Here is a 23,950-nt window from a genome sequence, read left to right as displayed (position 1 = left end):
TCTGTTTTTCAGTTGAAATGTTTGACCTAACTTTCCTGTGTCAGTTTGCTGATATTACCTACACACTGTGTGCACACACTCACACACGCACAGGGGCTGCAAGTGAGGGGAACAGGGGAATGGTCATAGTGAGGCAGGGTTGTCAAGCTGGAAAAGTTAGATAATAGGGCTTGTCCTATGGTCCTGTGTTTCAAATATCCCATGTCGTGCACAAGTATGATTGAGTGCACAAGTATAATAATGCGTCTGTCCGGTTTAAAAGTGATAAACAACTGTGTGCAGTGGCCATCACGCCATGCCGTTTCCAGATATGTGCGTGCAGAAGCTGGAGAGAGCGTGACATGATGTTGAACGGTCAGAAAACACCACAGCCAGACAACGGTGTATCGGGAGAGGATCAGAGCCAATCCGCTGATCCTCTTTCCCCAGGGGCTCATCCAGCTTTGGAGCCACTTAGATCCCCGCACGATATACGAGTAAGAACGAGCACTGTCTCAGCCAAGCCCAAGGTTCCTCAAGTTCATTCTCTGCCTTATCTACCCTAGAAAACTTTGTGTGTGTGTGTGTGTGTGTCCCTAATAAGTAATGTGCCACAGTTCCTCCATGTGTGTCTGTGTGTGTGTAGCATCTTTGTGCGAGTGTGATAAGCAACATCAGATGTGTAGAAAAAGGTTTGTTTACAAGTGTGCAGCTACAACAGTAAGTGGACTTCCACCTCCATAAATTCTTTTATTTGCTTACACATATTACATCTCATGACACATACATACATACAGTAGAGGTAATTTCATTATGTCAAATGATCAATTTCTAATGTCTGAATGACAGCTCAATAGGATTAGTTACATTATTTGGTATCCCACAAATGTACGCAGACTGAAGGGTACTGCAACACATGTATACCCCAGAGACGGGATTAATTAAAACTCATTTTTCCATGATTCCACATTTTTGGGCCTAACCCAGGATGCCTGCCCTGCAGCTCCTATGAGGAAAAGCAAGGTGTCATTTTCACCACCGGAGTCAAAACTGGTAGTGTAACCACTTTTATAAAAGTTCTTAAGGGCACACACAAAAACATGTGCAGTAAGACTTTTTTACAATCTGGTGATTTCATACAAAGCAAGTAAAACATGGCATTCGGGACACAGTTGTTGGACCAGTGAAGGTTTTTGCACAGTTTTGGCTCCAGTGACAACAGCTCTTCCTTGCTTCTCCTCAAGGAGCAGTTCTAGGAAAGGGAGTTGCCAGGTTGTCTCAAAGCCATTCTGATGGGATTAGGGTCTTTGATTGAAGTCCCATTGATTAGAGGCGGTGACACCTTGCATAAGAGGAAGTTGAGAGTCACAGTTCATGCTTTAATGCTCACCCTGGGAGGGATGTTGCTAAAAGTGTTTCAGAAACCGCAGGGGGTTCACCGTCAACTCAAACGGCAGAACGGATCTAGTTTGAGTATAATTCAGGTTTACATGGAAAGATAGTATGGGGAAATTCACCCAGTATTGATATCGCACAATAGTGGCATCCCTTAGGAGATTTTTGTGTGTGTGTTTTATCTCACTGTTGCATCAGAGAATAGTTCATCAGTCCTCAAACAAAATCTTTGTGATCAAATAGAGAAGCCGAGAACTTTGGCCTGTACCATGTCACATGATGCCGTATTTCTGGTAAGACTTCGCTGCCACAGAACAAACACAAGAGCCATCCCCTCACACAGATATGATAAGGCTTTGGTAGCCTGCCCTTCTCTTCTCTGTAAGAAGGGTATTTAAAGTCTAAAGCTGTGCGGATCTCAAAAGCTGGCTGACAATCAAATCAAATCCCATCAAATCTTCTTACAGGACAGGTAGATCTACTGTAGCCTGTTTGTCTGGCTGACTGTGCCTCCTTAGAACAAGTAGTGGTTGTTTTTACATCCTTCAAATCTGTTTTACATTTCAGCTATTCTTAAGTTTAAATGTGTACATAATTTACATTTTACGATTGCTATGTCGTAAACTATGTTCATGTGCAGTCATGCACAAGTTAAAGTAGTTATCTTTTGCGAATCATTATGGGCTTGTAGTTTGTCCTAAACATTGGTATAAATATGTTATAATATGCATATTACAATTTCCAGGTATTTTTCCATTGGACACAAAAAGAACTTACAGCTTACAGGTGTTTAGCAAAGCTTACAATAAATTAACAAATGAATTCACACATTTACCTGATGCTTGAATTTTAGTATGCATTTGTTCACAGATACTGAACGCCCTCTCTCCAAGCTTGTCTCAAACTCCCCATCCATAAAGACAAAGTACAAAATAGTTCCTCAGACAATGAATCAAAAAAATATATAGATATATTGCATATTAAAATAAATATACCCTCACACACCTCATCAGTGCCTATGTTGTTAGTGGAGTACATCAGCCCTTGTTGATTGAGCGTTGTTGTCACTTGCTACAATAGGAGCTGTTTTGCAAGTGATCCAAACTTCAAGTATTTTTACAGCATTAATAGATCCTTCTTTAGGTCACTCATCAGCTTGCAGTTTCCCCTCTAATACTGAGTTTGTGTTCGAAGAATTCAATTCACAACTCATCATACTACTTTAACTGTTAATCAAAAAAGGAAACAAACACATTTGAACCCCTTGCTCCAATCCCAATATGTATAAAGTTACTTGATTTTTGTCCCTGCCCACCTTCGTTCCCCCCATCCATGGCCTGCCACTGCCAACAATGACAGTGGCAGCTAAGTGCATTGTGCAATCTACAGTCCTACAGTACAGTACGGTGTGTTAACTGACTTCCAACAGGAACACTGTCTGAAAACTATTGCTTTGGCATGTATAAACCCTACATGCATCACATGTAGTATTCTATTTGATCTATTATATTGAGGAGTTTGTATCTGCATTTTAATTTCAATCCATAAGATTTGAGACATGTGCCTTGGCTACAGTGTTGTGTTTATCTGACCATCGGTTCTGTAGCGTTGAAAATACAGAAAAACTTGACAAAAACTTGACATGACAATTGTCAGACTGAAGTGAAATGCCTGTTGTCTTTGTATATATAATGCAACATTCTTTTTCAAATGTTTATAGCTGTCTGTCATTGTAAGAAACAGAAGAAGAAGATGAAGAAGAAGGAAGTTTCAAATACATCACATCCTCAGAGTCGAATGGCTTCTGTTCCTGTGACAGTCCCGTAGAGAACAATCCTTCTCCATGATGTTTCTGACTCTTCCCTCTTTGGTTAGGTTGGCCTAATCCTGACTGGACTGGATAAGACCAGATCAGACCAGACCTGACTACACTAGACTAAAGTAGGCTAGACCAAACTGGGCTGGGCCAGATCAGACTGGACCCAACCAGACAGAACCAGACTACACTAGCCTGGATTCGATCAGACCAGACCAGACCAAGCTAGCCTAGCCTAGATCCAACTAGACCAGATTCAGACCAGTCCAGAAGTGACTGGGCTGGACCAGAACAGACTAGCATAGCCTAGATTAGACCTAACCAGACCACACCAGACTAGATCCAAGTTCCACTTAGCAGATGGTGCAGGTCTTTGACTTCCCTCCATCATCACCTGTTGGACAAACACACACACACACACACACGCACACACACACACACACACACACACACACAAACAGAAAGAAGGTGAGATTGATATGGGATGGTTCTCAACATGTAACAGCCACTGAAAAATTACGAATGAGTTATCACTTGTCTATCAACCCATTCACTGGACTAATCTAGGTCCATGGATCCATCCATCCATCCATCCATCTATCTAGGTCTTATACCTTTCTTCTCCTCCAGTTTCTTCTTCTCATCCTCGATGGCCTTCATCTTGGCATTGTAGACCTCTGCCTGCTCATTCCAGTGCATCCTGTTGTTGTTCAGGCCGTCAAACATGGGCTTGATCTCTTTGTGGAACCTGGAGAACTCCTGACCAGTGGAGAGAAAACACACTGAATGTCAATCTGTGTGTATGTGCACACTGAGTGGTACTTAGGACTGCATGTGTTGGAGGACAATCTGTGTGTTTGCTTGTGTGTGTGTGTGTGTGTGTGTGTGTGTGTGTGTGTGTGTGCTCACATGCACATGCATGTGTCTATGTGTGTTCTTGTCCAAATATGCTGTTGGGTGATATACAGCTAGCTAGCTCTACTTTCTGTTATTCAGCCTCAGATGGTTGAAGGTAAAAACACACAAGTAGGTCAAAGGGCTATTAAGAAATCTATCACCTCTATAGGGCCAGTAGCAATTGCAGCAACATTGGCACAACATCCTCCTCCTACACGAGTCTCTGGCACAGCACAACATCCACCCGCCACCCCCTCACCCCTCATGTCCCCCTGAGCTACGGTGGCCTGTAATTGACGTAAACTATGAAGTTGCATTTTCACAATAGAGACAAGTAAGCTAGCTAATTAGAGCAGAGAGCCAGCAGAAATGTCTGCTAAAAGATAATATATCACAATGCAAAATACTGTGTTTGTCAGTTGCTTTCCTAGCTTGAGAACAAGGCATTTCGCCTTTGTAGCTGAGATGTTTTGCGACGCTGGACATCGTTGGGCAGTGGAAAATGTGTGGAGAAAATAATGTCTGGGGAGTAGGTGAGGGAGGAGACTGGGAGTGTTGTGAAATTCCAACAGTTGGGGACTCTTTGTTCCAAAACAGAGTACAGGCCAGAGAGTGAGTTTTGAAAACCAGAAACTTCAGCACCTGGCGAAATAATCAGTGAATCACTGGTATTGATAAATAGCCCTATAAATCCCCTGCAGATATATTATTGTTATTTTGTGCTACAGGGCAGTGAAAACCTTATTTAACTTTAATCCCCTTTATAACGCAAGTGCACTCTATTCTCCAATATACTGAAATATAATATTTAGACACAGTGTACACAATGTTAGAACCACCTTCCTAATACTGAGTTGCACGCCCCTTTTGCAAAATCCATGCCTCAATTGCTTCATGGCTTAACATCCCTCATTAAGCTGCCGTCTCCCCCTCATCTATATCAACCCCTCATAACTACACTCATCTCTTTTCTTAGGATCATAAACTTATGGTTGGAGAGGTAGATGGTCAGAACCATTCATTACCTTGTATACGAACGAGCAGACGAAGTCAATGAAACCGCACTGCATCTTAGGTAGCTGTTCGGCACAATTTCTGTCCATCATGGGCTGTGAGAGAGAGAGAGAGAGGAGAGTTTCAGATCAGAGAGAGGCAGACAAGAGGTTTTGGGATGATAACTCTGAGAAAACTGAACTGATATATAAAGGTTAAAACAATTCAGAGAAGAGAAGAGAAGAGAAGAGAAGAGAAGAGAAGAGAAGAGAAGAGAAGAGAGGGGAAGAGTAACACGGGTAAGACCCTTACAATGGGTTGTTGGTCCAGAACGTTTCTCTCCAAGTCTCCCTGTTCCCAGAATTCAGCAGCGACCATCAGAGCCACCTGAAGAGAGACAGACAGAGAGAGACAAAGAAAGACGCAGATAAATAAGTGACAAAAAACGTCATGAAAAAATGTAATATGTAGGACCTCTAGTAATCTGCTAGTGGTTTGGACATGGGGTTCTTGGACGCTTCTTGAAGCTTAAGGGGGATCAAGCCTTAGCTGTTTCTGCCCCTCGACTCCCCCATTACATCATGTCCTCCCCCTCCATCAGTTCATTCGAAACCTGTCTCAAAGCATATCTCTGTTTTTTAGCCTTTGGCTCTGTTTGACGAGCCTGTGTGTGCGTGTTTATGTCTGTGTTTGTGCAAGTGATTTTTGTCTTTCTGCTCTGTATTGCTTGTCTGCATTGTTTGTTGTAATCTCTTGTATGCACTTTGGTCTAAGATGGTTGTTTTTTCAATGTGCTTTATCAATGAACTTGATATGACTTGACTTTTGAGCCTGTGTCTTGGAAGATAAATTCAGCGCTTCTAAAATGTTTGAGAGCAATGTGTTTCGGTCCGTGACCTCACTCTAGATCTTTCTCTTACTGTTTCTTAATCTCAAAATGGGTTCCGTGCCTGTTTCTTATTGATTCCGACGTGACAAAAATAATAATGTAACCTGGACTGTAAAGGTTCATTTTTGTACTTTTGTACTTGCCATTCCTGTCCTTCCTATGTGTTTTAACGACTTCCTGGCTTCACTTTCTACTGTTTTAAGTCATTGTGTGTGAAGGCTGTGAAGGCAACCCACCTTGCTCTGTACCTCCCAGGGCTTGGTGATGGCTGACAAGTCGCAGCCTGTCATCATCATGGCCCTGGAGCAGACAGAGACACAGAAATAGACAGTCAGATGTCAGACACAGAGAGAAACAGACAGACACAAAGAGAGTAAGAGAAGGGAAGGCAAGATGGTACATTGCTATTAATATTGGTCATTTGTCAGGCATGTAATGAAGACTCTATGAACCCTACATGCATATTATTTCTCAGTTCAAATATATGCAGTATGGTGTAAATCCACAGGAATGGTTTAGTCCTAAAATGCTATATATACATTTTTGGAAAGGTTTTGTTACCTGAAATGAAAAAAAAACGATCAATTTATCTAAGCTATAGATGATTCCATCAACAAATGTGTTACTATCTTAAAGTATACTGGAATGCTTGTTTTGGAGTCAACTCTCTATCATGTGGTTGCATCTCATACGTACATGATAATTTCCTTCCTGATGGGGTTGTTGGAAATATAGGCGATGGACTCCTTCTCATCTGCCATTGGCTCTGTGGCATTCACAATATTTTGGAACATGGTTCTCTTTCTGTATGTGGACAAACAGGCAGACAGACAGACATACAGTCAATAGGTGCACAAATTGATTACACAAAACCTATTGAATCCTTGTGTTGTCAATCGAACCCAAAAGAAGGGCACAGACAGACAGGCAGACAGACATTGATTGGCTGCAGCTGAACTTTTAAACAACATTGTCCATCTTCAGCCAATCGCCTGCTAGCGTTGCTATATATCGATCACTGTAACACTACTGGCACTACAGCTAGCTGTCTGCCAGTTCAAATCAGCTATCGGACAGTAACACGGTAGTTGCTAGCGGTCTGAATGCATTCAGAGTATTTCAGGAAACTCACTTGAAGTAAAGGGCCAGATCAGTGGCGATGATGCAGACATCAAACAAGTGCTGCACAGTCTCAAACTGACGCTTCTGGAGGTTGCAGAAGATGTTCAGGCTCTGGGAGAGACAATGAAAAGTGGTTATGTGTGTCTGTCACATGTCACCTGAAAGCACACAACCTCTAATGTCTAATAATGATTTTACACATCACTCCAACTTGCAGTCTTTACATAATGAAGCTTGAAAACATCACTCATCTGAACACATAAAATGCACACATTCTTCATCTGAAAGATTTCTATAAATACTGTAATATAACCCTAACCTTAACCCTATAATACTTTTAACTACTGCAATTAACACTCTAACTAACTTAAAAACTATGATGCAGTAATGTGTTGTACCTCCTCAGCCATGAGCGTCTTGCTGTACTCCAAATGGTGCCTCTCCATAATGGAAGAACCATGAAGCTTGGCCAGAGGAGCCGCACTCCTACAGAAGAACAGAGAGAGAGAGAGAGATGGTTACTTACACACAAGTCACACATAAAGATATGCTAAACACTCACACACACACACACACACACACACACACACAGAATGAAAGTTTGACTTGCTTTGTCTGGTAGAGGTTATTGGTTCCTCTGTGGTCGATATCATGGCAGAAAGCGGCAGCCACCATGGCAAAGGCATCCAGATCAGAGTAGTACTTCCTCAGTTTTCCTGTCTGTGGGAGAGAGAGAGAGAGTTACAGAAAGTACAGAAAGAGACAAGTCGAGAGGGAGAAACAAACTGTAAGTAGCAAGACACTGGGCACACATTAATACTCATTTTAAGGATATTCATAATGCCTTGCAATGCTGTTGCGTGATTATTAACACACATTATGGCCTGTATTTCATCTGTAATGAGGCAATTTCCAATTAGCCTTTTGAAGAGATAAAGCGCTGTTACAAGCTTGTTTTTAAAGATTTGACTGACTCATGTGCTGTTATAACACATGGAGTGTAGCGTACTAAATATTAGGACCACCTTCTCTCGTCATGAAATAGACTGACGAGTCTTCAGTCATGAAGCAGAAATGTGAATGAAGGGGAAGAGATGAGGAAAAAGAAGGGAATTTTTAATCCTTTACAAAAGTGAAAGCTTGTGCAAAAGGGGGCACAACTCACGATTAGGACGGCGCCCTATTAATTTGTACACTCAATGTAGGTCCAACACAGAGAGAGGGAGGTAAGGGCCAAAGCATTACAAGTGTAGTTATCATGCAGTAAGCTGTAGGTCTTGTGCAGCAGATGTTGGGCATACCTGCAGCAGGCAGAACATGGTGTGGCCTACGTTGAAGCCGTGCCTCCAGTTGTGGTAGGTGATGCTACGGTAACCCTTCCTCACTGTGTACATCCACCTGGTCAGAGTCTGAGAGGAAGAGAGAGAGAGAGAGAGAGAGGAAGGAGGAGAGGAGAGGAGAGGAGAGGGAAACGGGCGTGATACAGCGAGGGAGGAGGTGAGTGAGAAGGATGGAATATGTTACCAGCGATCATTCTACAAATACATGAAATTATATTACATGATTTTTATATCTACGGATATCTGCAGCGAGGAATCTGGACTGAGCTGGATTCACTGACTGACTGACTGAATGACTGACTGTTTGGGTTATTTTACAGTCTGACTCCCTGGCTGACGGACGGAGCTGCTGACCTGCAGGCACACTGACTGACTGACTGACTGACAGGCCTCCTGATTGAACGAGCAGCTAACCGATAGAATGACTGGATGATGAACGACTAGATTTTTTAAACTGCCAGACTCGCTGACTGACTGAATAGCTGACTGACCTCTGCGGGGACTTTGAACTTTTCGACTACGTTGAGCTCGAAGAACATGCGGATGCCGGCTTTGATGAGATCAAACTCCGTGGTGGGGAAGTCACTGAAGGAGAACAGGTACAGATTCTCTCCGTTGACGTTGTCAGCCGGCGGGCAGGTTGCTCTCTGCACAAAAACACAACACAGTCCACATAGAAATCATCCAATGAAGTCCAGCATTTTGGGGAAAAAAAACTGTTCTCGTGTTCTTTGTTCAATACTGCTTTGTGAGTAATATGAATTAATATCTTTATCTTCTTCAAATCCATTCCTGATGATCTAAATGTTGCTGGGAATAAAGGAATTGTCAGTCGTTCTCTTTGTATTGAATCGAGAATTTAATATTTGTCTTACACCAGAATGAACACTTTTCCTCATTTTGTAATATTTTATTGTCTTGTGATACATGTGATAAAAAATTCCACCAAGTCTGTATGGTAATGGTAAAGTGAGTAACGATTAATGAGTAATGTATTACGTTTCTGAACTGAGGTTTTTAATAAAACATACCAATAGTTTATACATCTCCTTCTGGTCGCAGTCCTCTGGATCTGCATCAAACTTCTCTTTGGTGTTCTGGTTAAAAAACAGAGAACAATCATCTGTAATGACATTTATATTCAAGGCATATAGCTGATGCTCACTTCTAGATTGTCAACAGTACAAGCCATTAGTAAAGAGCATAAAGGTGCTAAAGTCACAGTGCCCAGACAATAGATGTAATATTCTTGTGTCCCTAGAAAATTAGTTTTAAATGGAGAAGTGTGGAGTAAAGTAATAACTGCCAAGCAAAGAACATGTTTAATGATGAGCCAAAATCATGTTCATCATGATATCATGTTTTCACATACATAATTACAATTATCTATCCAATTATCATCATCTCTCCCATTGGCAACCTATTAACCCACACTTATTACACATTATTGGATGAAGGAAAGGACAATTTTCCTTTGTATCAATAAAGTCTATCATGTCGCATCTCATTTTATTGATGTAAAACTCAATGCGGGTCTCAAATACTATCCATCAGACCCAGGGTTAGTTAGAGTCAAGTGTGGTTTTGTAATGTTGCCATAACACACCATAACATAAAGTCGGTGAGTGACTACTTTGCTCAAGGTTTGAGATTCTACCTAAATTACTGATTTGGGAGAAGAAACCCAGGTTAACAGTATGCAGGCAGTCCAGTAACTACTGACCAGGATGGATTGCACCTCATCTGTGGTGCATCTGGTCTGGTACAGGAGCATCTCCTGGGCAATGTCTTTCCTGTACTCCATGCGGTTCAGCCTGTCGTAGGTGTCGCAGTTCAGCACCGACCAGCCCAGGAACTGTGTCAGGGCCTGGAGAATACACAGACAATGAATGAGTGGATGGATGAATAAAAAACATATACTCTGTTGTTACATTTTGTTTGTACGTTTTCCCATTTTATTGACTTTATTTACAGCAGCCTAAGTTATGGAGAGGGTGAAAGACAGTTGGAGAATGAGAAAAAGAACAGAAAGCATAAGAGAGACAGTAAGGGAGTGAGAGAGAGAAAGAAAGAGACTAAACAAGAGGCACTTGAGCTGCCTTGTCCTGCCATAATCACCATGATATATTAAACATGCTAATGAGGTCATTAATTAAGGTAATTACGGCATTAATAAGCAAATATTTCTATGTCAACATTCTTGTCTTCACATAACACATGGACGGTATTAATATCAACTCTGTATCTTAAAGCATTAAGGAGTTATAGTAGTTTCGAGAAAATATTTTTTTTCCTCATTAATATGCAAATTCATGCAGTGAGGTGCTCCAAAATCAGATCATCTACTCTACAGGGGGAACCTGTGGTGTAAGTATGACGTTTCTATCATTGTTCTTGAGTTACTGAGTTCACAAGAAGGTATCTCCACACAGACAGGTAGATAGATGCCTCCATGACGACATAATGTCCTACATACCATGTACCATGGTAGAGGGACATAAAAAGGTATAAAGAAAGAGAGAGAGAGATAGAGAGAGAGAGGCTGACCTCAGTGATCTGTTCATCGTGCTCATCAAACGGCTTGCCATCTCTCCTGTTGAAGAAAGTGGCGATGCCCACGATTTCTTCCTTCTTGTTGACGATGGGCAGCGACAAGACGTTCTTGATGACAAAACCTGCTTCGTCCACAGCCTCTTTCTGAAAGACATTAGAAAACAAATGTGTTAAAGTATGCAATCAGTTCTTGCCGGGGTTCCATACTGCATTGAAGCTGTTTGATACAAAATCTGCATCTTATACGAATAAAATGATCGGGTTCATTATCAGAGTGGGGGAGCTGTGTGTGTGTTTGTATGTCAAAAAGGAGCATCTATAAAATAAAAAAAAAGCCAAAAATAAATCTTCAAAAAAAAAAAAAGGAGCGTCTGTGTTGGACGATGTGAGTGTGAGGAGGTTACATGTGTGTGTATATCAAGGGGGCCATCTATGTGTATTGGATTGTGTGTGTATGTGGAAAGAAAATAAATAGACAATATGAGTCTCCTTACCTGGAAAGTGAAGTAGTCATCTGCAGCCACATTCATCATGTTGCAAATCTACAGGTGGTGGAAAAACAGTTCAGTCACATAAAAACAGAATTGAAGTCAAGCTCTTTGTTATTAGTATTCCTTTCTTAACAATTTTCACTTTTAACTGCTAACCATTCTTTATAATTGTTTTTATCTGAATCATCTTTGTCTTTATCTATCTTTGACTGTTATATGTCTGTCAGGTTTACAATTATGGCACTTTAGTATATTAATTTATGTTTTCCTTGTTAATCATACAAGGGAGCATGATTAAACTTTCCATTGTAAAAAATCAGCTGCATTTAGATATACAGTGCAAGAACAATCATCAGTCCTTACTTGTGAGTTAACAAATGTGCAGGTTTACAGAAAAGCTTATTATCTACAGTGTATATTTATGCGATATCATGTCATAAATTCAATGCCATAAATTGACTCATAATCCTACCAATTCACAACCTGTAGATGCCTCATGTAGATACAGTTAAATATAGATACTGTGCACATAGTGATAAAACATAGTGATATGTCTATGTCTGTCTATTATATCTCATATCACCTTGTTGATATGTCCCTGTACAGATTTCACCAAGTCCATTCCTTACTACATCCTTATTATTCTTCCTTAACAAATAAAGTGATTCTGACACTGAATAGCCCTGAGCAGCCATAAGAGACTTACAAAGCCATTCTCTGCCACATAGGTCGGTAGTCCACTAACTAAAGCCCAGTGATCTGCAGGTGGACCACTGAAAAGCGAGAGAGAGAGATAGAGATACAGTTATGTGAGCTGGGTTAAGCACCTTATTCCCTAAGAAGCTTGTTAAACAATGCTGACACTCATACAGAAGCCTCTCCAGAAGTCCCACTTTTAATGCATGCTCGCTAAATATTGCTTCACTTTTTCCCCATCACCAATAAGAATTACAATTTTACTGTCGCAGTCTATAATCTGTATTTTAGAGATGTTGAATCGGGAACTTTTTTCCTTCTTAATATATATAGTACTTTGAAAATGAACTTTTCAAGTACAAATGTTAGCAGATTTATAACACCTAGCCACCACTACTCACGGTATGACTTTGATTTCTTCTTTGGCTTCCAGGAGGTAGTCAATGATCTTGTAAAAGTTGACTTCCTACAGAAAAATCAAACACCTTTTAGCCATTATTGATCAAAGCATCAATCTATGCAAGACAATAGAAAAGTTGAACAGAGTAAAATTTAAAGTGCCATAAGTACAACTATGAGTGCATACGCTTTCAGACTGACAAGCAAAAACTCAATTGAATTAGATGACAAAAACTTAATGACAACAACATTTGAAGAGGAGGAATATGATTTTCAGAATGTGAAAGGAATCAGTAGAATCTGTTACCCTGCCGTCAGGCGTCTTTGGTCCCTTATAAGGTTCCACATCTCCCAGTTTCACCGGCCACTCGTCATAGAATTCCTGGAGGAGCAAAATGCAGACATTTAGTTTAGTTTATTGAACATTTTTAAAAACACATGCATCTCACTATTATCAAGGCTACCGCAAAAACCCAAAGATTTATTTCCATTGTAGTCCTTGGGTTTAACACACAGACAAAGACACACAGATCTGAAGAGTTTCATTCTGAATGAGATATTCACCATGTGAAAAAAAATGGCAACCTCTTGTACAGTATTATTGCTGGCAGAAAAGTAGAGAATGTTGTTAAGGTTATCAGCTACCTGAAGACCTCTGCTTACAAAATAGTAACATTTTTTAAATAATGATTAATGCATTTTTTTCTTATGAAAGGATATAAAGCATTTGGAGATGAAAATAGTCCCTACAAAATCCATCAAATGCATCTTACTTAGGAAATAGAGTGAATTCTCTACTTATCTCTATTCATCCTCATTTATCCAAAGATCTCATACCAGAGGCAGACACTATATAGCATATAGCATAAAGTATAAAGCAAGAGCAGTTATATCCACTTATGTACCTTGGTTAGTATTAGGAATATATGCTACTTCTGCTATTATTCCACAACCTTGGTAGTAAAATTGTTTTAAACTGGTGAAATTCGTCTTTGGCTATTTATGCCCACGGCCATGAATACAATGCATTCCTTCCTCTGTGTAGATTGTAAAGTATTCTTCCAGACCAACCTTCTCTTTGGTCATGTCCAGCAGGCCCACTGAGTACCGCTCACACTGCAGGTAGGTCCTTACGGTGTAGAGCGCTTTGTGGAACTGTCTCTCAATGTCTGTCAACTCCTCAAACACTTTACTGGCCGACCAGAGCAGCACCTGGCCAAGGGAACAGGAGAGAATGCTGGGAATGAATTGTGTAGCTGCGGCATCCAGTATGAGCTTTGTTAAGTGCACTAGAAATACCAGAATATGAATTTCTGCAGTCCTTGAGTGTTGCTTTTAGATGAGTTGGACAGCATTAGTTGTGTATCATACCTCATAAAACAGAGGAGTCATCATTCATTGCTTGAATAATCAAATAAGAATCATCATTTTCGTCCACATGTTAATGACGATCTTGTGTAGGCGAGATGTTGTGGGTTGTATCTGTAAATGTAGCGTAAGTCTAATGTAGATGAATGTAGGTCTTATCAGTGCTGATAGCAGGTGAACGGTTGTGGGCCTAATGCAATGAAACATCAATGATGGGGGGTGACATACCCGCTCTCACCCCCAGATAAGCTCTCACCCCAGTTTCCTAGCTCAAAGGCTACTTGGAGCCGATGCCGTGTGTCTGTAAATGTTTGCTTGTCAGATGGCAGCAGTTCAGTTTACCTGACTCCTTCTGGACTCCACGTTGAACATGTAGGCTGTGAAGTGCTGCAGGGCGATGACTTGGGCAAAGTTCATGTACTTGTGGAAGAGCTAAGGACCAAATCAGATTAGAAAAGTTATTGCTGTTGTCATGTGAAAAAACTCCAATTTGAGTGATTTTCATGTTTTAACTCCCCTTGAAGGATTACATGGTTCTTTGCATGACCCTTGGCCTTATGAAACCCTTTCAAAAGCCCACTGAAACTAAAATTTATATGGTAGTCAAGCTAAAGACTGAAGGCTGTTTTTCTGTTTTCATTACGTTTTCACCCAGACCTCTTTTCATTACGTTTTCACCCAGACCTCTTCAAAAGAAAGAATTAAACTCCCTGGTCAGTAAACATTTCTCTCTCTAGCCCACTTATGTGAATAGAGAGCAGATCTTGCATACTAATACAGTGATGAGATATCAGACCTTGTATACGTAGTGATTTGATGGTTGGGGCCCATATATGTTGAGCACTTCCCCCAGTGATGTTCAGCCTGGACTTGCTCCACTGACCATGAATGATTCATTTTGTGGATTCAAACTATTTTTGTCTTAAAGTGAGCTTCACACAGATTATATCAGTTCTGGTGCATTCAAATTACAGAAAATTAACCTGGATATTTTGTAAAAATCAACTTTTCCATTTGTCCCAATTCATTCTCAATGGGAGTGAACCTCAGAGTGACACTGAAGATCAGTGGTGGCACAAACTGTCCTCTCTTGCTTCTGACTAGTAAGTGACAGTAGTCAATGTTCACTGATATAGACCATAGGGATAACATAATTCAAACCTGATATTCAATGTTGGGTTATTCCTTTTCAAGTCAAATGTTCAAAACAGCAGAGCAAGAGCAATTGGGCCAAGTCACTCTGAGCTCTGATTGGCTCACACTGACAGAATGGCACCCTAGTGGCCAAACTTATAATAGTAACAATCTTTATTTAGTTACAACTGTAAAATGGCTGAGCAGAGTTTCTCAAAAGTAGTGGATGAGGAATAACCATAAGGAATCCCAACAGCTACTAGAGGTAGCAGCTATTATAATTTAGCTGGTACTTCTTAATTAACACAGAGTACAATGAGAGAATGTGTCTATCCATCTATTTGATCCTTGGTTCCACAGCATGTAAAGTTTGAGAACCTCTGTCTGACACTATGAGGGTCAAAATCAGGTTACATTTCTGCAACAGCCCATGTGCCCATCATCAGCCAAGTTTCCTTGTGCAAGACTCAAACCCCACTGCCTGCTCGCTCACTGTAAGTGACTCTGGATAAGACCGTTAGCAGAAGTCTGTATTCTTACCTTCTCATCTTCCGGGGAGAACGCATCAGCTCCTGTTTTGTTTAGTACCATGACAACTCCAAGGCACTCCTTCTCAGCCATCAGAGGGAAAGTGAGCATGCATTTGGTCTTGTACCCAGTCTGTTTGTCCACAAAGTCACTGAATTTTTGATTCTGGATCATGAAAAAAAGAAAACTGTGGTTACTGTGAGAACTGTCAGGTCTGTTTAAGTCCAAAGGTGAACTTAGAACAACATCACAAACACACAACGACATGACATCATTTTATATATGACACTATGAGCTCAAATATTTTTTCATATCAACAAAATCTCAATATTTTAAAACTTTTTATACAATGAGCAAGAAAAAAGGCAAATCACATTGCTCATTCATTCTGTTGTTTGCAGTTCAAGTTGCTTTCCATATGCTGATGATGTCATTTTTAAATAAACGAACTAGGAGTGTAATCAAATTCCATCTACATTTTATCACTGGTTGCACTTGGCAGCAGATGACATAGGCTCCCTTCACATGTCATCATTTGGTGCTACCATGTTTTAGAGATGGGACGCTACAGAGAGGAGATGGACCAGTATACAGGTATATTATCATATTCTTCAGTGATTATATTTGAGAAAATAATGTGCATTACAGGTTTCAAATCTAAAATCCAATTCTTTTTGCCAGTTTGAACCCTGTGCAAGTTCAAATCTATCCATTTAGAGAAAGACATTTCCAGGTAATTAATTTATTTTCCAAACATTTGGTATGTAAGTTAGATAAGCTATAAAAATCAAGCATCATCTCAATGCTGAAATTCATTTAAACTGACTTGTTGCAGCTTGTATATTCAGATATCTATTTAGTAGTCCCTGTTCCTTATTAGTTGTTTGTGAATAGAAACAAATGTCAAAACAGAACATATCCATAGAGGTAGGCCCATAGTCTATTAGCTTGTCTCACCATATTTGGGAATCTAATTTTGGACATATTTTCTCAGTGCTGAAGCTAATGAATTTTTACATTAATAAAATTATTTAACACAGTCCTACCATTTCAAATGCCTCTCAAACACTCAAATTTCAGATAGATCAATAATGAATTAAATCAATATTGGCCTAAAATGAATTAGATCAATATTGGCCTAAAAGTGTGTTCATTGTGTTCAACACCCAGTAAGCCTACGGGAAATTATGCACTAATAACTATGAATAGGTCATGGAGACTTGTGAAACTTTTTTTTTTCAGCTTTGCACGCACACGCACACCTACTGTCCCGCGTAATTTCTTGGAGAGTGCGCACGCTACAGAGATGCGCTTCATGGATCTCTTACCTTTGTAACGTCTGCGACATTCTGTGGCTTTTTGCAGTGTGCGGTGTAACCAACAATACCGATATCGAGAGGGAACACAATTTCAGCCTGGGGATTGACCAGGTTTGCCTCATACTTGGATGTTGAATTAACGTCAAACAGGGAAGTGGCGAGCTCAGGTATTCCGTTTCTAGACCGGCATGAATAATAACTGAGCCTATCGGCTTGCAATATCATGCAAACTCTCTGCAACACTTTATGAAGGCTTTTCTCCATTGTAGCCGTTGTCTGCAATTCTTGGACCAGTTCGAAGATGATGGCGGCCTCTTGAACAGAGTTAACATCCTTGAAGGAAGCAGTATCTTTGACATCGACAGGTGCAGAAAAGGCGGTCGCCAGCGCGTCAGCGCGCAACTTCTTATCAAAGTATTCTTTGGCGAACTGCGGGTTGTTCTCCAGGTATTTCTCCACACTATCCTTGTCTGCCATGTTGAACTCACGTAGTTTTTTATTCCCGTCCTCTTTTACAAAAGCATCACCTGTGGAGAAATAAAACACTGGAGAGGGAAGCTGTGCTGTGGCCTATAGGGTTGGGTTGATCAGTGGCCCCCGTTGGTGCGGACGTGCATCCTCCTCCACTGTCCCTGAAGGAATCACTAAAGCGTCCAGCAGCCGCCGACAGACAGAACAGGGCAGACTGGGGCTTAGAGGCTGAAAGGATCAAAGTGGCCGCTAATTAATGTGACGTCATGACATTAAAACCCCTGCTCTAAGCGTCCTTAACCCGCAAATCCTAACGCTGATCATTTTATATTGGGCAATCCTCCCCATCGAGGGAGGAAGCAAGGGAGAGTGAGAGAGAGGGACTCTTGTCAGGTCAAATGCCAGGTTTGAGGCATATAGGCTATACATTATGCATGGATGTGATCAGGACAGTGATGGAAATAACGTGGAGGAAAAGCAAAAAAAAAAGTGAATCTTCACTGGAATTCATTAGAAGTTGGGTGTCCAAAAATCTCTGAAACCAGGGGGCAAAAAGAGTGAAAAATCACATTTCTGAGTGTGGCAGCAAAGCATCAGGGGCTCAGGTGTCCTGGGGGCGTGAGAGTTGCAAACTTCTACCATCTTATTTCTCTCAGTCATATTGCCTAGTGGGTCTCCATATGTCAGTATTTCTTGCATAGTTAAGAAGGATGCATTTCTTTCTACATGTCCAGGGGAGGTCTGCTGTGTATGCACATCTTTTTCCACCAACACCTCTTTTCTCATCCATGCAGTTACCTAAGAGTTTCCCAGTACAACCACAGCCTTCTAGTGTTGGCCACTCAGCATCTCCATTAGCTTGCTGAATGCCTTGCTGAAGAGCACCTCAACGGTTGCTGTATAAGGAAGAGAAAGTGTTGCTCTCACTTTCCCTGCCCGGAGGTTTCTAAGCCAGTTAGCAGATTCCCACCAGAACCTTCCAATTACAAACCTGCTTGTCTAACCTTTAGCGTACCACGACTCCATTTAACATTCATTAATGCAACAATTTGTGCAAATAAGAGGGGTGACATCGCCGTTCATTCCCTCAAATAACCTCCTAAGTGTGCCAACCCCACATTAGGTATTACCTCTGTTCAATCCTTGTTTTTGTTGCTACGGCTAAAGCAGTACTTAGTGGCAGCCACTGGCAATGACTTTGTTCACAGCCATTGATATTTACGGCTGTGGCTGTGTGTTCTGGGAGCTGTGTTACTGTGTGCTCTAATCAAATCACCACCATCATGGACGTATCGGTTCTGGGACTGGAAACTGGCCAATTAGTGAGACTTGGAGTTCTGAGAAGAAGGCACTAAACAAAGATTGCTTGCTATTATTAACCAAGCACACTGTCTGGCTGGCAGGCTGGCAAGACAAGGACCTCCCTTCTATTTTCTGCTGTGAGGATTAGGAGAGTTCATCAACGAAGAACCACAAAAGGTGTGTGTGTCTGTGTGTGTGTGTGCGTGCGTGCCTGTGTGTGTGTGTGTGTGTGTGAAGTAGACACACACACACACACACACACACACACACACACACAGAGACAGAGCACGGTGGGAGGGCTGGGGACACTAGTTCATCTAGTCAAGGAATATAAGAAGCATGTCATTAGGACTTGCCAATGCCAATTTAGTAGAAGTGATTATAAGAAGCGAGAGGGAGGCACCAAAAGTAGTTGTTACTGAGGCAGTCCCACTGCAATGGAGCAGGCTGGGAGCTGTGAAGAAAGTAAAGAGTACATACATACACTCATCCAGTCTAGAGTACGAATCAGCAGAAAGCTAAAAGCCACACTACTAAATGCCTTTTCACCATTTATTGAGACAAAACCTAATAGGTGACCTGACTAAGGTCTATGCGTTTTTGTCACCATAAAAGATTAAAAGATGGCCAATAGATATGGATAAAGTAACAAAACTCATAAGCTACTTGGTTGACATTCCATACTTTTGGGAATGCAAGCTCTTCCGTTGCTATGGCGCTCTAGCCTTGACATTTTGCTATATTGTGACTGTCAATATATTTTTCTGCTGTTGTTTTTATTCGTTTTTTTATTTGGAAATCACAGGTACATGAAGAAAGCCGTTCACATTTTTCCCAGTAGGTGTGAGCATTTTATCTGTAATCAATAGTTCTCTGGCCACGGTTATTTTTGTCCTCAACAATAAAGAGGTGGTAAGTCTGCGTTTGTTAATTTGTTTTTCTGCTCGTCTGTCCATCCATCACGTGATATTGCACACATCACTGGTCTGATTTTGACAAAATTTGGGGGAATGATGCATCGCACCATTGTGTTCTGACATTTTAAAAATTGCACTTGATTGGCCCAAAGAGGGCACTACATCATCCATTCGTTCATCCATGTGTCACATGTAATATATCAGCCACCACTGATTGGATTTTTACGAAACTTGAAACTTGTTTTTTCCCACGGCGCAGCCGAGGGCATCAGTCAGTCAAGCAGTCAGTCAGTCAGGCAGTCAGTCAGTCAAGCAGTCAGTCAGTCAGGCAGTCAGTCAGTCAAGCAGTCAGTCAGTCAGGCAGTCAGTCAGTCAGTCAGTCAGTCAGTCAAGCAGTCAGTCAGTCAAGCAGTCAGTCAGGCAGTCAGTCAGTCAGTCAGTCAGTCAGTCAGGCAGTCAGTCAGTCAGGCAGTCAGTCAGGCAGTCAGTCAGGCAGTCAGTCAGTCAGTCAGGCAGTCAGTCAGTCAAGCAGTCAGTCAGTCAGTCAGTCAGTCAGTCAGGCAGTCAGTCAAGCAGTCAGTCAGGCAGTCAGTCAGTCAGGCAGTCAGTCAGGCAGTCAGTCAGTCAGTCAGGCAGTCAGTCAGGCAGTCAGGCAGTCAGGCAGTCAGTCAGTCAGTCAGGCAGTCAGTCAGTCAGGCAGTCAGTCAGTCAGTCAGGTAACGCTTAGTGAGATGTCGCTTCATGAGATGGCCTCTAGAGGGCGTCTCTGACTAAGAGATGGCCTCTCGCCTATGGGCTAAATGCCCCATAATGCCATATTGGATCCCACACAGAGCCACACTCTTCGCCATGAATTTACAGACATCCACATCTTCTGTCCTGCAAACCTTAACGGTAGGTCACGTTATTACCTGTGGTGTGACGTTGGTGGAATAGGTCATTTAACAGATAAACGTGTCGCGCTAGCCGAGCATTGCTCCTGTCATCAGCATCGGGGCTTCTGGGGCTTTAGCTGGGAATGTTTTTTGACTGGCCCCGAGTCTCTTGACAGAGGAAACAAATCTAGACTATATCAAGGGGGTCATTGGGCCGGAACGCACCGGTATGCCATTCCGGTTCTGAAAAACTAAATACAGAGCAGTACCGGTGGTTGTACCTGTTTTAGGAGCTTAAACTACTGGCTCGGTTCGTTTTATGACCAGAGTTTTCCGGCTGGGCGGTGTTTGGACCTTCAGATCAGCCTGATGGTGGCGCTATAACAAGCAACTTTACATACTGACCAATTACTCCTGAACCGTATAGTCTAGAATCTTCACTATTTCTCTCACAACGTTGATCTAATCTCCATGAAATTTTACACACAGCATATTTGCATTTCCTAGATTCAGGCTATTACACAGACTTTTGAAATTCAAAAGTATTTGACTGGTGAAAATATGCAAACAAGAAGTGAGACATCAATTTTATACGCTTAAAGCTTACATCATGGCTATATCAGAGAATTTTGATACATGTAACCATTTGGCCAAGACACATGAATGAAATGGACAGCGAAGATGCGCAAATCTAAACATTTAATGCTATTAATCAATGCTATCAATCAAACTACATATATGTATTTGCAAAGGGGTTCCAAAGTGTGTCAGATCACATTTGGCCGTGCTCTATAATGTTGCTGTGAGGACAGATTGGCAACTTTGTAAACTGCGATATCTCAGGCATCTGTGTGTGTTCAGCCCATGGTCTTGGACCCCACTACTGGCCGCTTGTGGCTATATTTGACTTTCTTTTTGTCTTTTCTTTTGAGAGCAAGTTTGTCTTGTTTTGGAAACTCCACACCTGGAACTAACAATAACTATATTATTACATTCAAAGGGTTGCACACATTTGTTAGTTTCAGGTTCTCAGAGTAACAGACATAAGCCAAAAGAACTGCCCAAGCACACTGGCATGGCTGCCATGTCACCTTATTGTGGAGAAAAAGTTAATAGCATTTCAGTCAACAGAGCCACATGCCCTTATCAAGGTCTGTTGACCTGTTTTTTTTCCCTCACACAGGTGAAGCAGCAATAATAGGCTACTTGTGTGCTTGGGTCTTTCAAATAGCAGGAGGGCCTTGTGATCGGAGGGGCCATCCTGTAACTGAAATGTTACAGTTTAAATCCTGCAGCAACCAGTGAGTCCATCAACAGCCAAATGTCCTGTTGAAGTGCTTGAAATGTCACCAGGTGTTAAACTGACAAATAAATAAACAACATAGTTAAGTTTTTAGAATAGAATCAACTTTGTGCTTGAAAAGATGACCAATGAATTTAAGGAAAATGTTTTTTTCTTTCCAAAATGGATAAAAAGTGTATTGAATCCCTTCATATATTTTCCAAGAATATGGGATGCTAAATTGCTTCCTGGAAATGTCTGAAGGAATCCTGATCAAAATATGGTATATTTTACAAGGAATCATTTGGGATTCTGGATAACTGAAGCTTCAAACACATTCGCTGACATGAAAACAAGAAGCCGACTCGCACTCCAAGCATGACATTACCATTTACGCTGCCAAAAAGCTTACATACACAAACTTGGCAGTGGGATATCCATACTTGGCCAGTCTTCAGAATTATGAAATTTCATGCTGACTCTGGCCTCAGTCCAACAACTATTATTCCTGCTGCAGATGAGTGATTGTGCTGTTTCAATTGGCCATGCCTTGGTTATGCAAGCTGCAGATGTTTGGCTGTGCTATGTTCTTTCCTTCAACCAAGGCCTCAGAGGCCCAGTTATATGATCCCAGTGCAAAGGAAAAGGATCATTTATAAAAAAAAATCTGACACAGCCAGCTTTCCTTAGCCGCCAAACCAATCTGGGTTTAATTCTAACAGTTTTGAATGTAGTCAGATGAAATTCAGCCTGGGTCAAATAGTAGTTGCAAAATCACTCTTAATGTTTATTTTAACCTGCTTGGAGTATGGAATGGGTGTGGTTTACTACATTAGGACAATTCAGATAGTGTCAGGTAAATTGTTATTTACATATTTACAGTATGCTAAAACAACTTTCAAGTACTTCCCTGTAATTGTGAAAACTTTCTGGAATAAAAACAATATATACCAACATATATCGACTATGTTTTTTTTTTACTTAAGAGCAAATAAACATGTTTTTTGTAGAATCATGGAATAGGAAGCCATGGATAAGAGTGCATTCTGCAGTGAATTTATGGTTGAACCTCTCCTATTGTTTACTGTACTGTAGCTTGACAGCCACAGCCGGTGGTGCATCAATATGGGAGCCTTTTGCTCTAGTTGTGTATCATAGGAATCAGTAGTTAACGTTTTCTCCAGCATCATGTTCATTATCACTCACTGTATTATATCTGCTTAACAATATCATTACAAAATGCTTTGAAAGCAAAGACAAATGGACTCATAGATTTCACTGATGAGGATTAGTCACAGATTTATAGTATAAGGGAATGCACCTGGCAGATAAACATGTTTCTGTTAATTCATCTAGTTGCTGAATTAAAAGCTGCTGAACAGATGTGTTGTTTGCTGCAACAATCACTGTTTTGAGTCCAAGTGGTCTCTAAAAAAAAGCAAAGTTAGTTCTCTCACTCTCTCCCTCTCCTAGCTTTCTAGCTCTCTTCTCCTCTCTTTCAGACACACACACACACACACACACACACACACACATACACACAAACATTCATTCTGATGACAACACTCACATTATCCCATCATCATCCGGACTTGGAGCTTCCCTTTGACACTGATTGTTTTCTGATGAAGTTAGACTTTGGCACTCTTCTCCATTTATACAAACACAGTAGTGTGTGTTATAAAAGAGTCTCTTGATAGAATAATCAGGTCAACAGTTGACGCAATAAGATGGAGATTGCCAGGAAGCACACATAATATTTCTTGGGGAAATAAAAAAAAAAGGGGGAACGAGCTGAAACACGTCTTTAGTTTGAACTTGGACACACAAGTGAGGGGGGTTCTGTCCGTCGAGGGAAAACATTTCACTGAGATTTATGACCTTAATGCACGGTGCCTGTTGGCTGGTATTGTGCGTGCGCATGCACGCACAGATGTGTCTATGTGTGTGTGTGTGCATTTGAGTGTGTACCTGGGCACATGTCACGTGTGTGTTTGCATCTACACATGTATAGCTTATTCCAGATGGTCCTCTTGGCATTGCCTGTGGTTGCTTTCATAAGAAAGCCTCAACAGTTCCAACAGAAAAACACATTTTTGGGGGGGATATGGAGGGGTGGTGGGTCAAAGGTGCAGAACACACAAATCAATAGGAGAGGGGCCTGCAGTTATGTAAATGTTTGTC

The 23,950-nt window shown here is 41.2% G+C and overlaps 1 protein-coding gene across 1 annotated transcript; it reads right to left on the bottom strand.

Annotated features, from left to right (window-relative positions):
- Nucleotides 1–3,543: 3,543 nt before the first annotated feature.
- Nucleotides 3,544–17,396, bottom strand: pde6c (phosphodiesterase 6C, cGMP-specific, cone, alpha prime). The gene is made up of 22 exons (XM_071916436.2): nt 16,929–17,396; nt 15,613–15,765; nt 14,281–14,370; nt 13,642–13,782; nt 12,878–12,952; nt 12,573–12,637; nt 12,182–12,248; nt 11,479–11,526; nt 10,979–11,128; nt 10,155–10,298; nt 9,463–9,528; nt 8,923–9,078; nt 8,393–8,500; nt 7,702–7,811; nt 7,490–7,577; nt 7,102–7,202; nt 6,666–6,773; nt 6,206–6,269; nt 5,393–5,467; nt 5,113–5,196; nt 3,792–3,949; nt 3,544–3,586 (listed from the first exon to the last, which is right to left on the bottom strand). The coding sequence occupies exons 1-22, from the start codon at nt 17,394–17,396 to the stop codon at nt 3,544–3,546; spliced, it is 2,562 nt and encodes an 853-aa protein (XP_071772537.1).
- Nucleotides 17,397–23,950: the final 6,554 nt, after the last annotated feature.

The sequence above is a fragment of the Centroberyx gerrardi genome, chromosome 20 (genome assembly GCF_048128805.1).
Source record: "Centroberyx gerrardi isolate f3 chromosome 20, fCenGer3.hap1.cur.20231027, whole genome shotgun sequence".
Lineage (NCBI taxonomy): Eukaryota > Metazoa > Chordata > Actinopteri > Beryciformes > Berycidae > Centroberyx > Centroberyx gerrardi.
Note: the sequence above shows the minus strand (reverse complement) of the source record. Positions and strands in the feature narration are given on the sequence as shown.

Excerpts from the sequence above, each read along its gene's own strand:
- pde6c (XM_071916436.2), bottom strand. The coding sequence starts at position 17,396 with ATGGCAGACAAGGATAGTGTGGAGAAATACCTGGAGAACAACCCGCAG. Across the intron at positions 9,529-10,154 it reads ATGAGGTGCAATCCATCCTG|AACACCAAAGAGAAGTTTGA; the intron begins GTCAGTAGTTAC and ends TTTTTTAACCAG. Across the intron at positions 7,578-7,701 it reads AATAACCTCTACCAGACAAA|GAGTGCGGCTCCTCTGGCCA; the intron begins GCAAGTCAAACT and ends GTTCTTCTGTAG.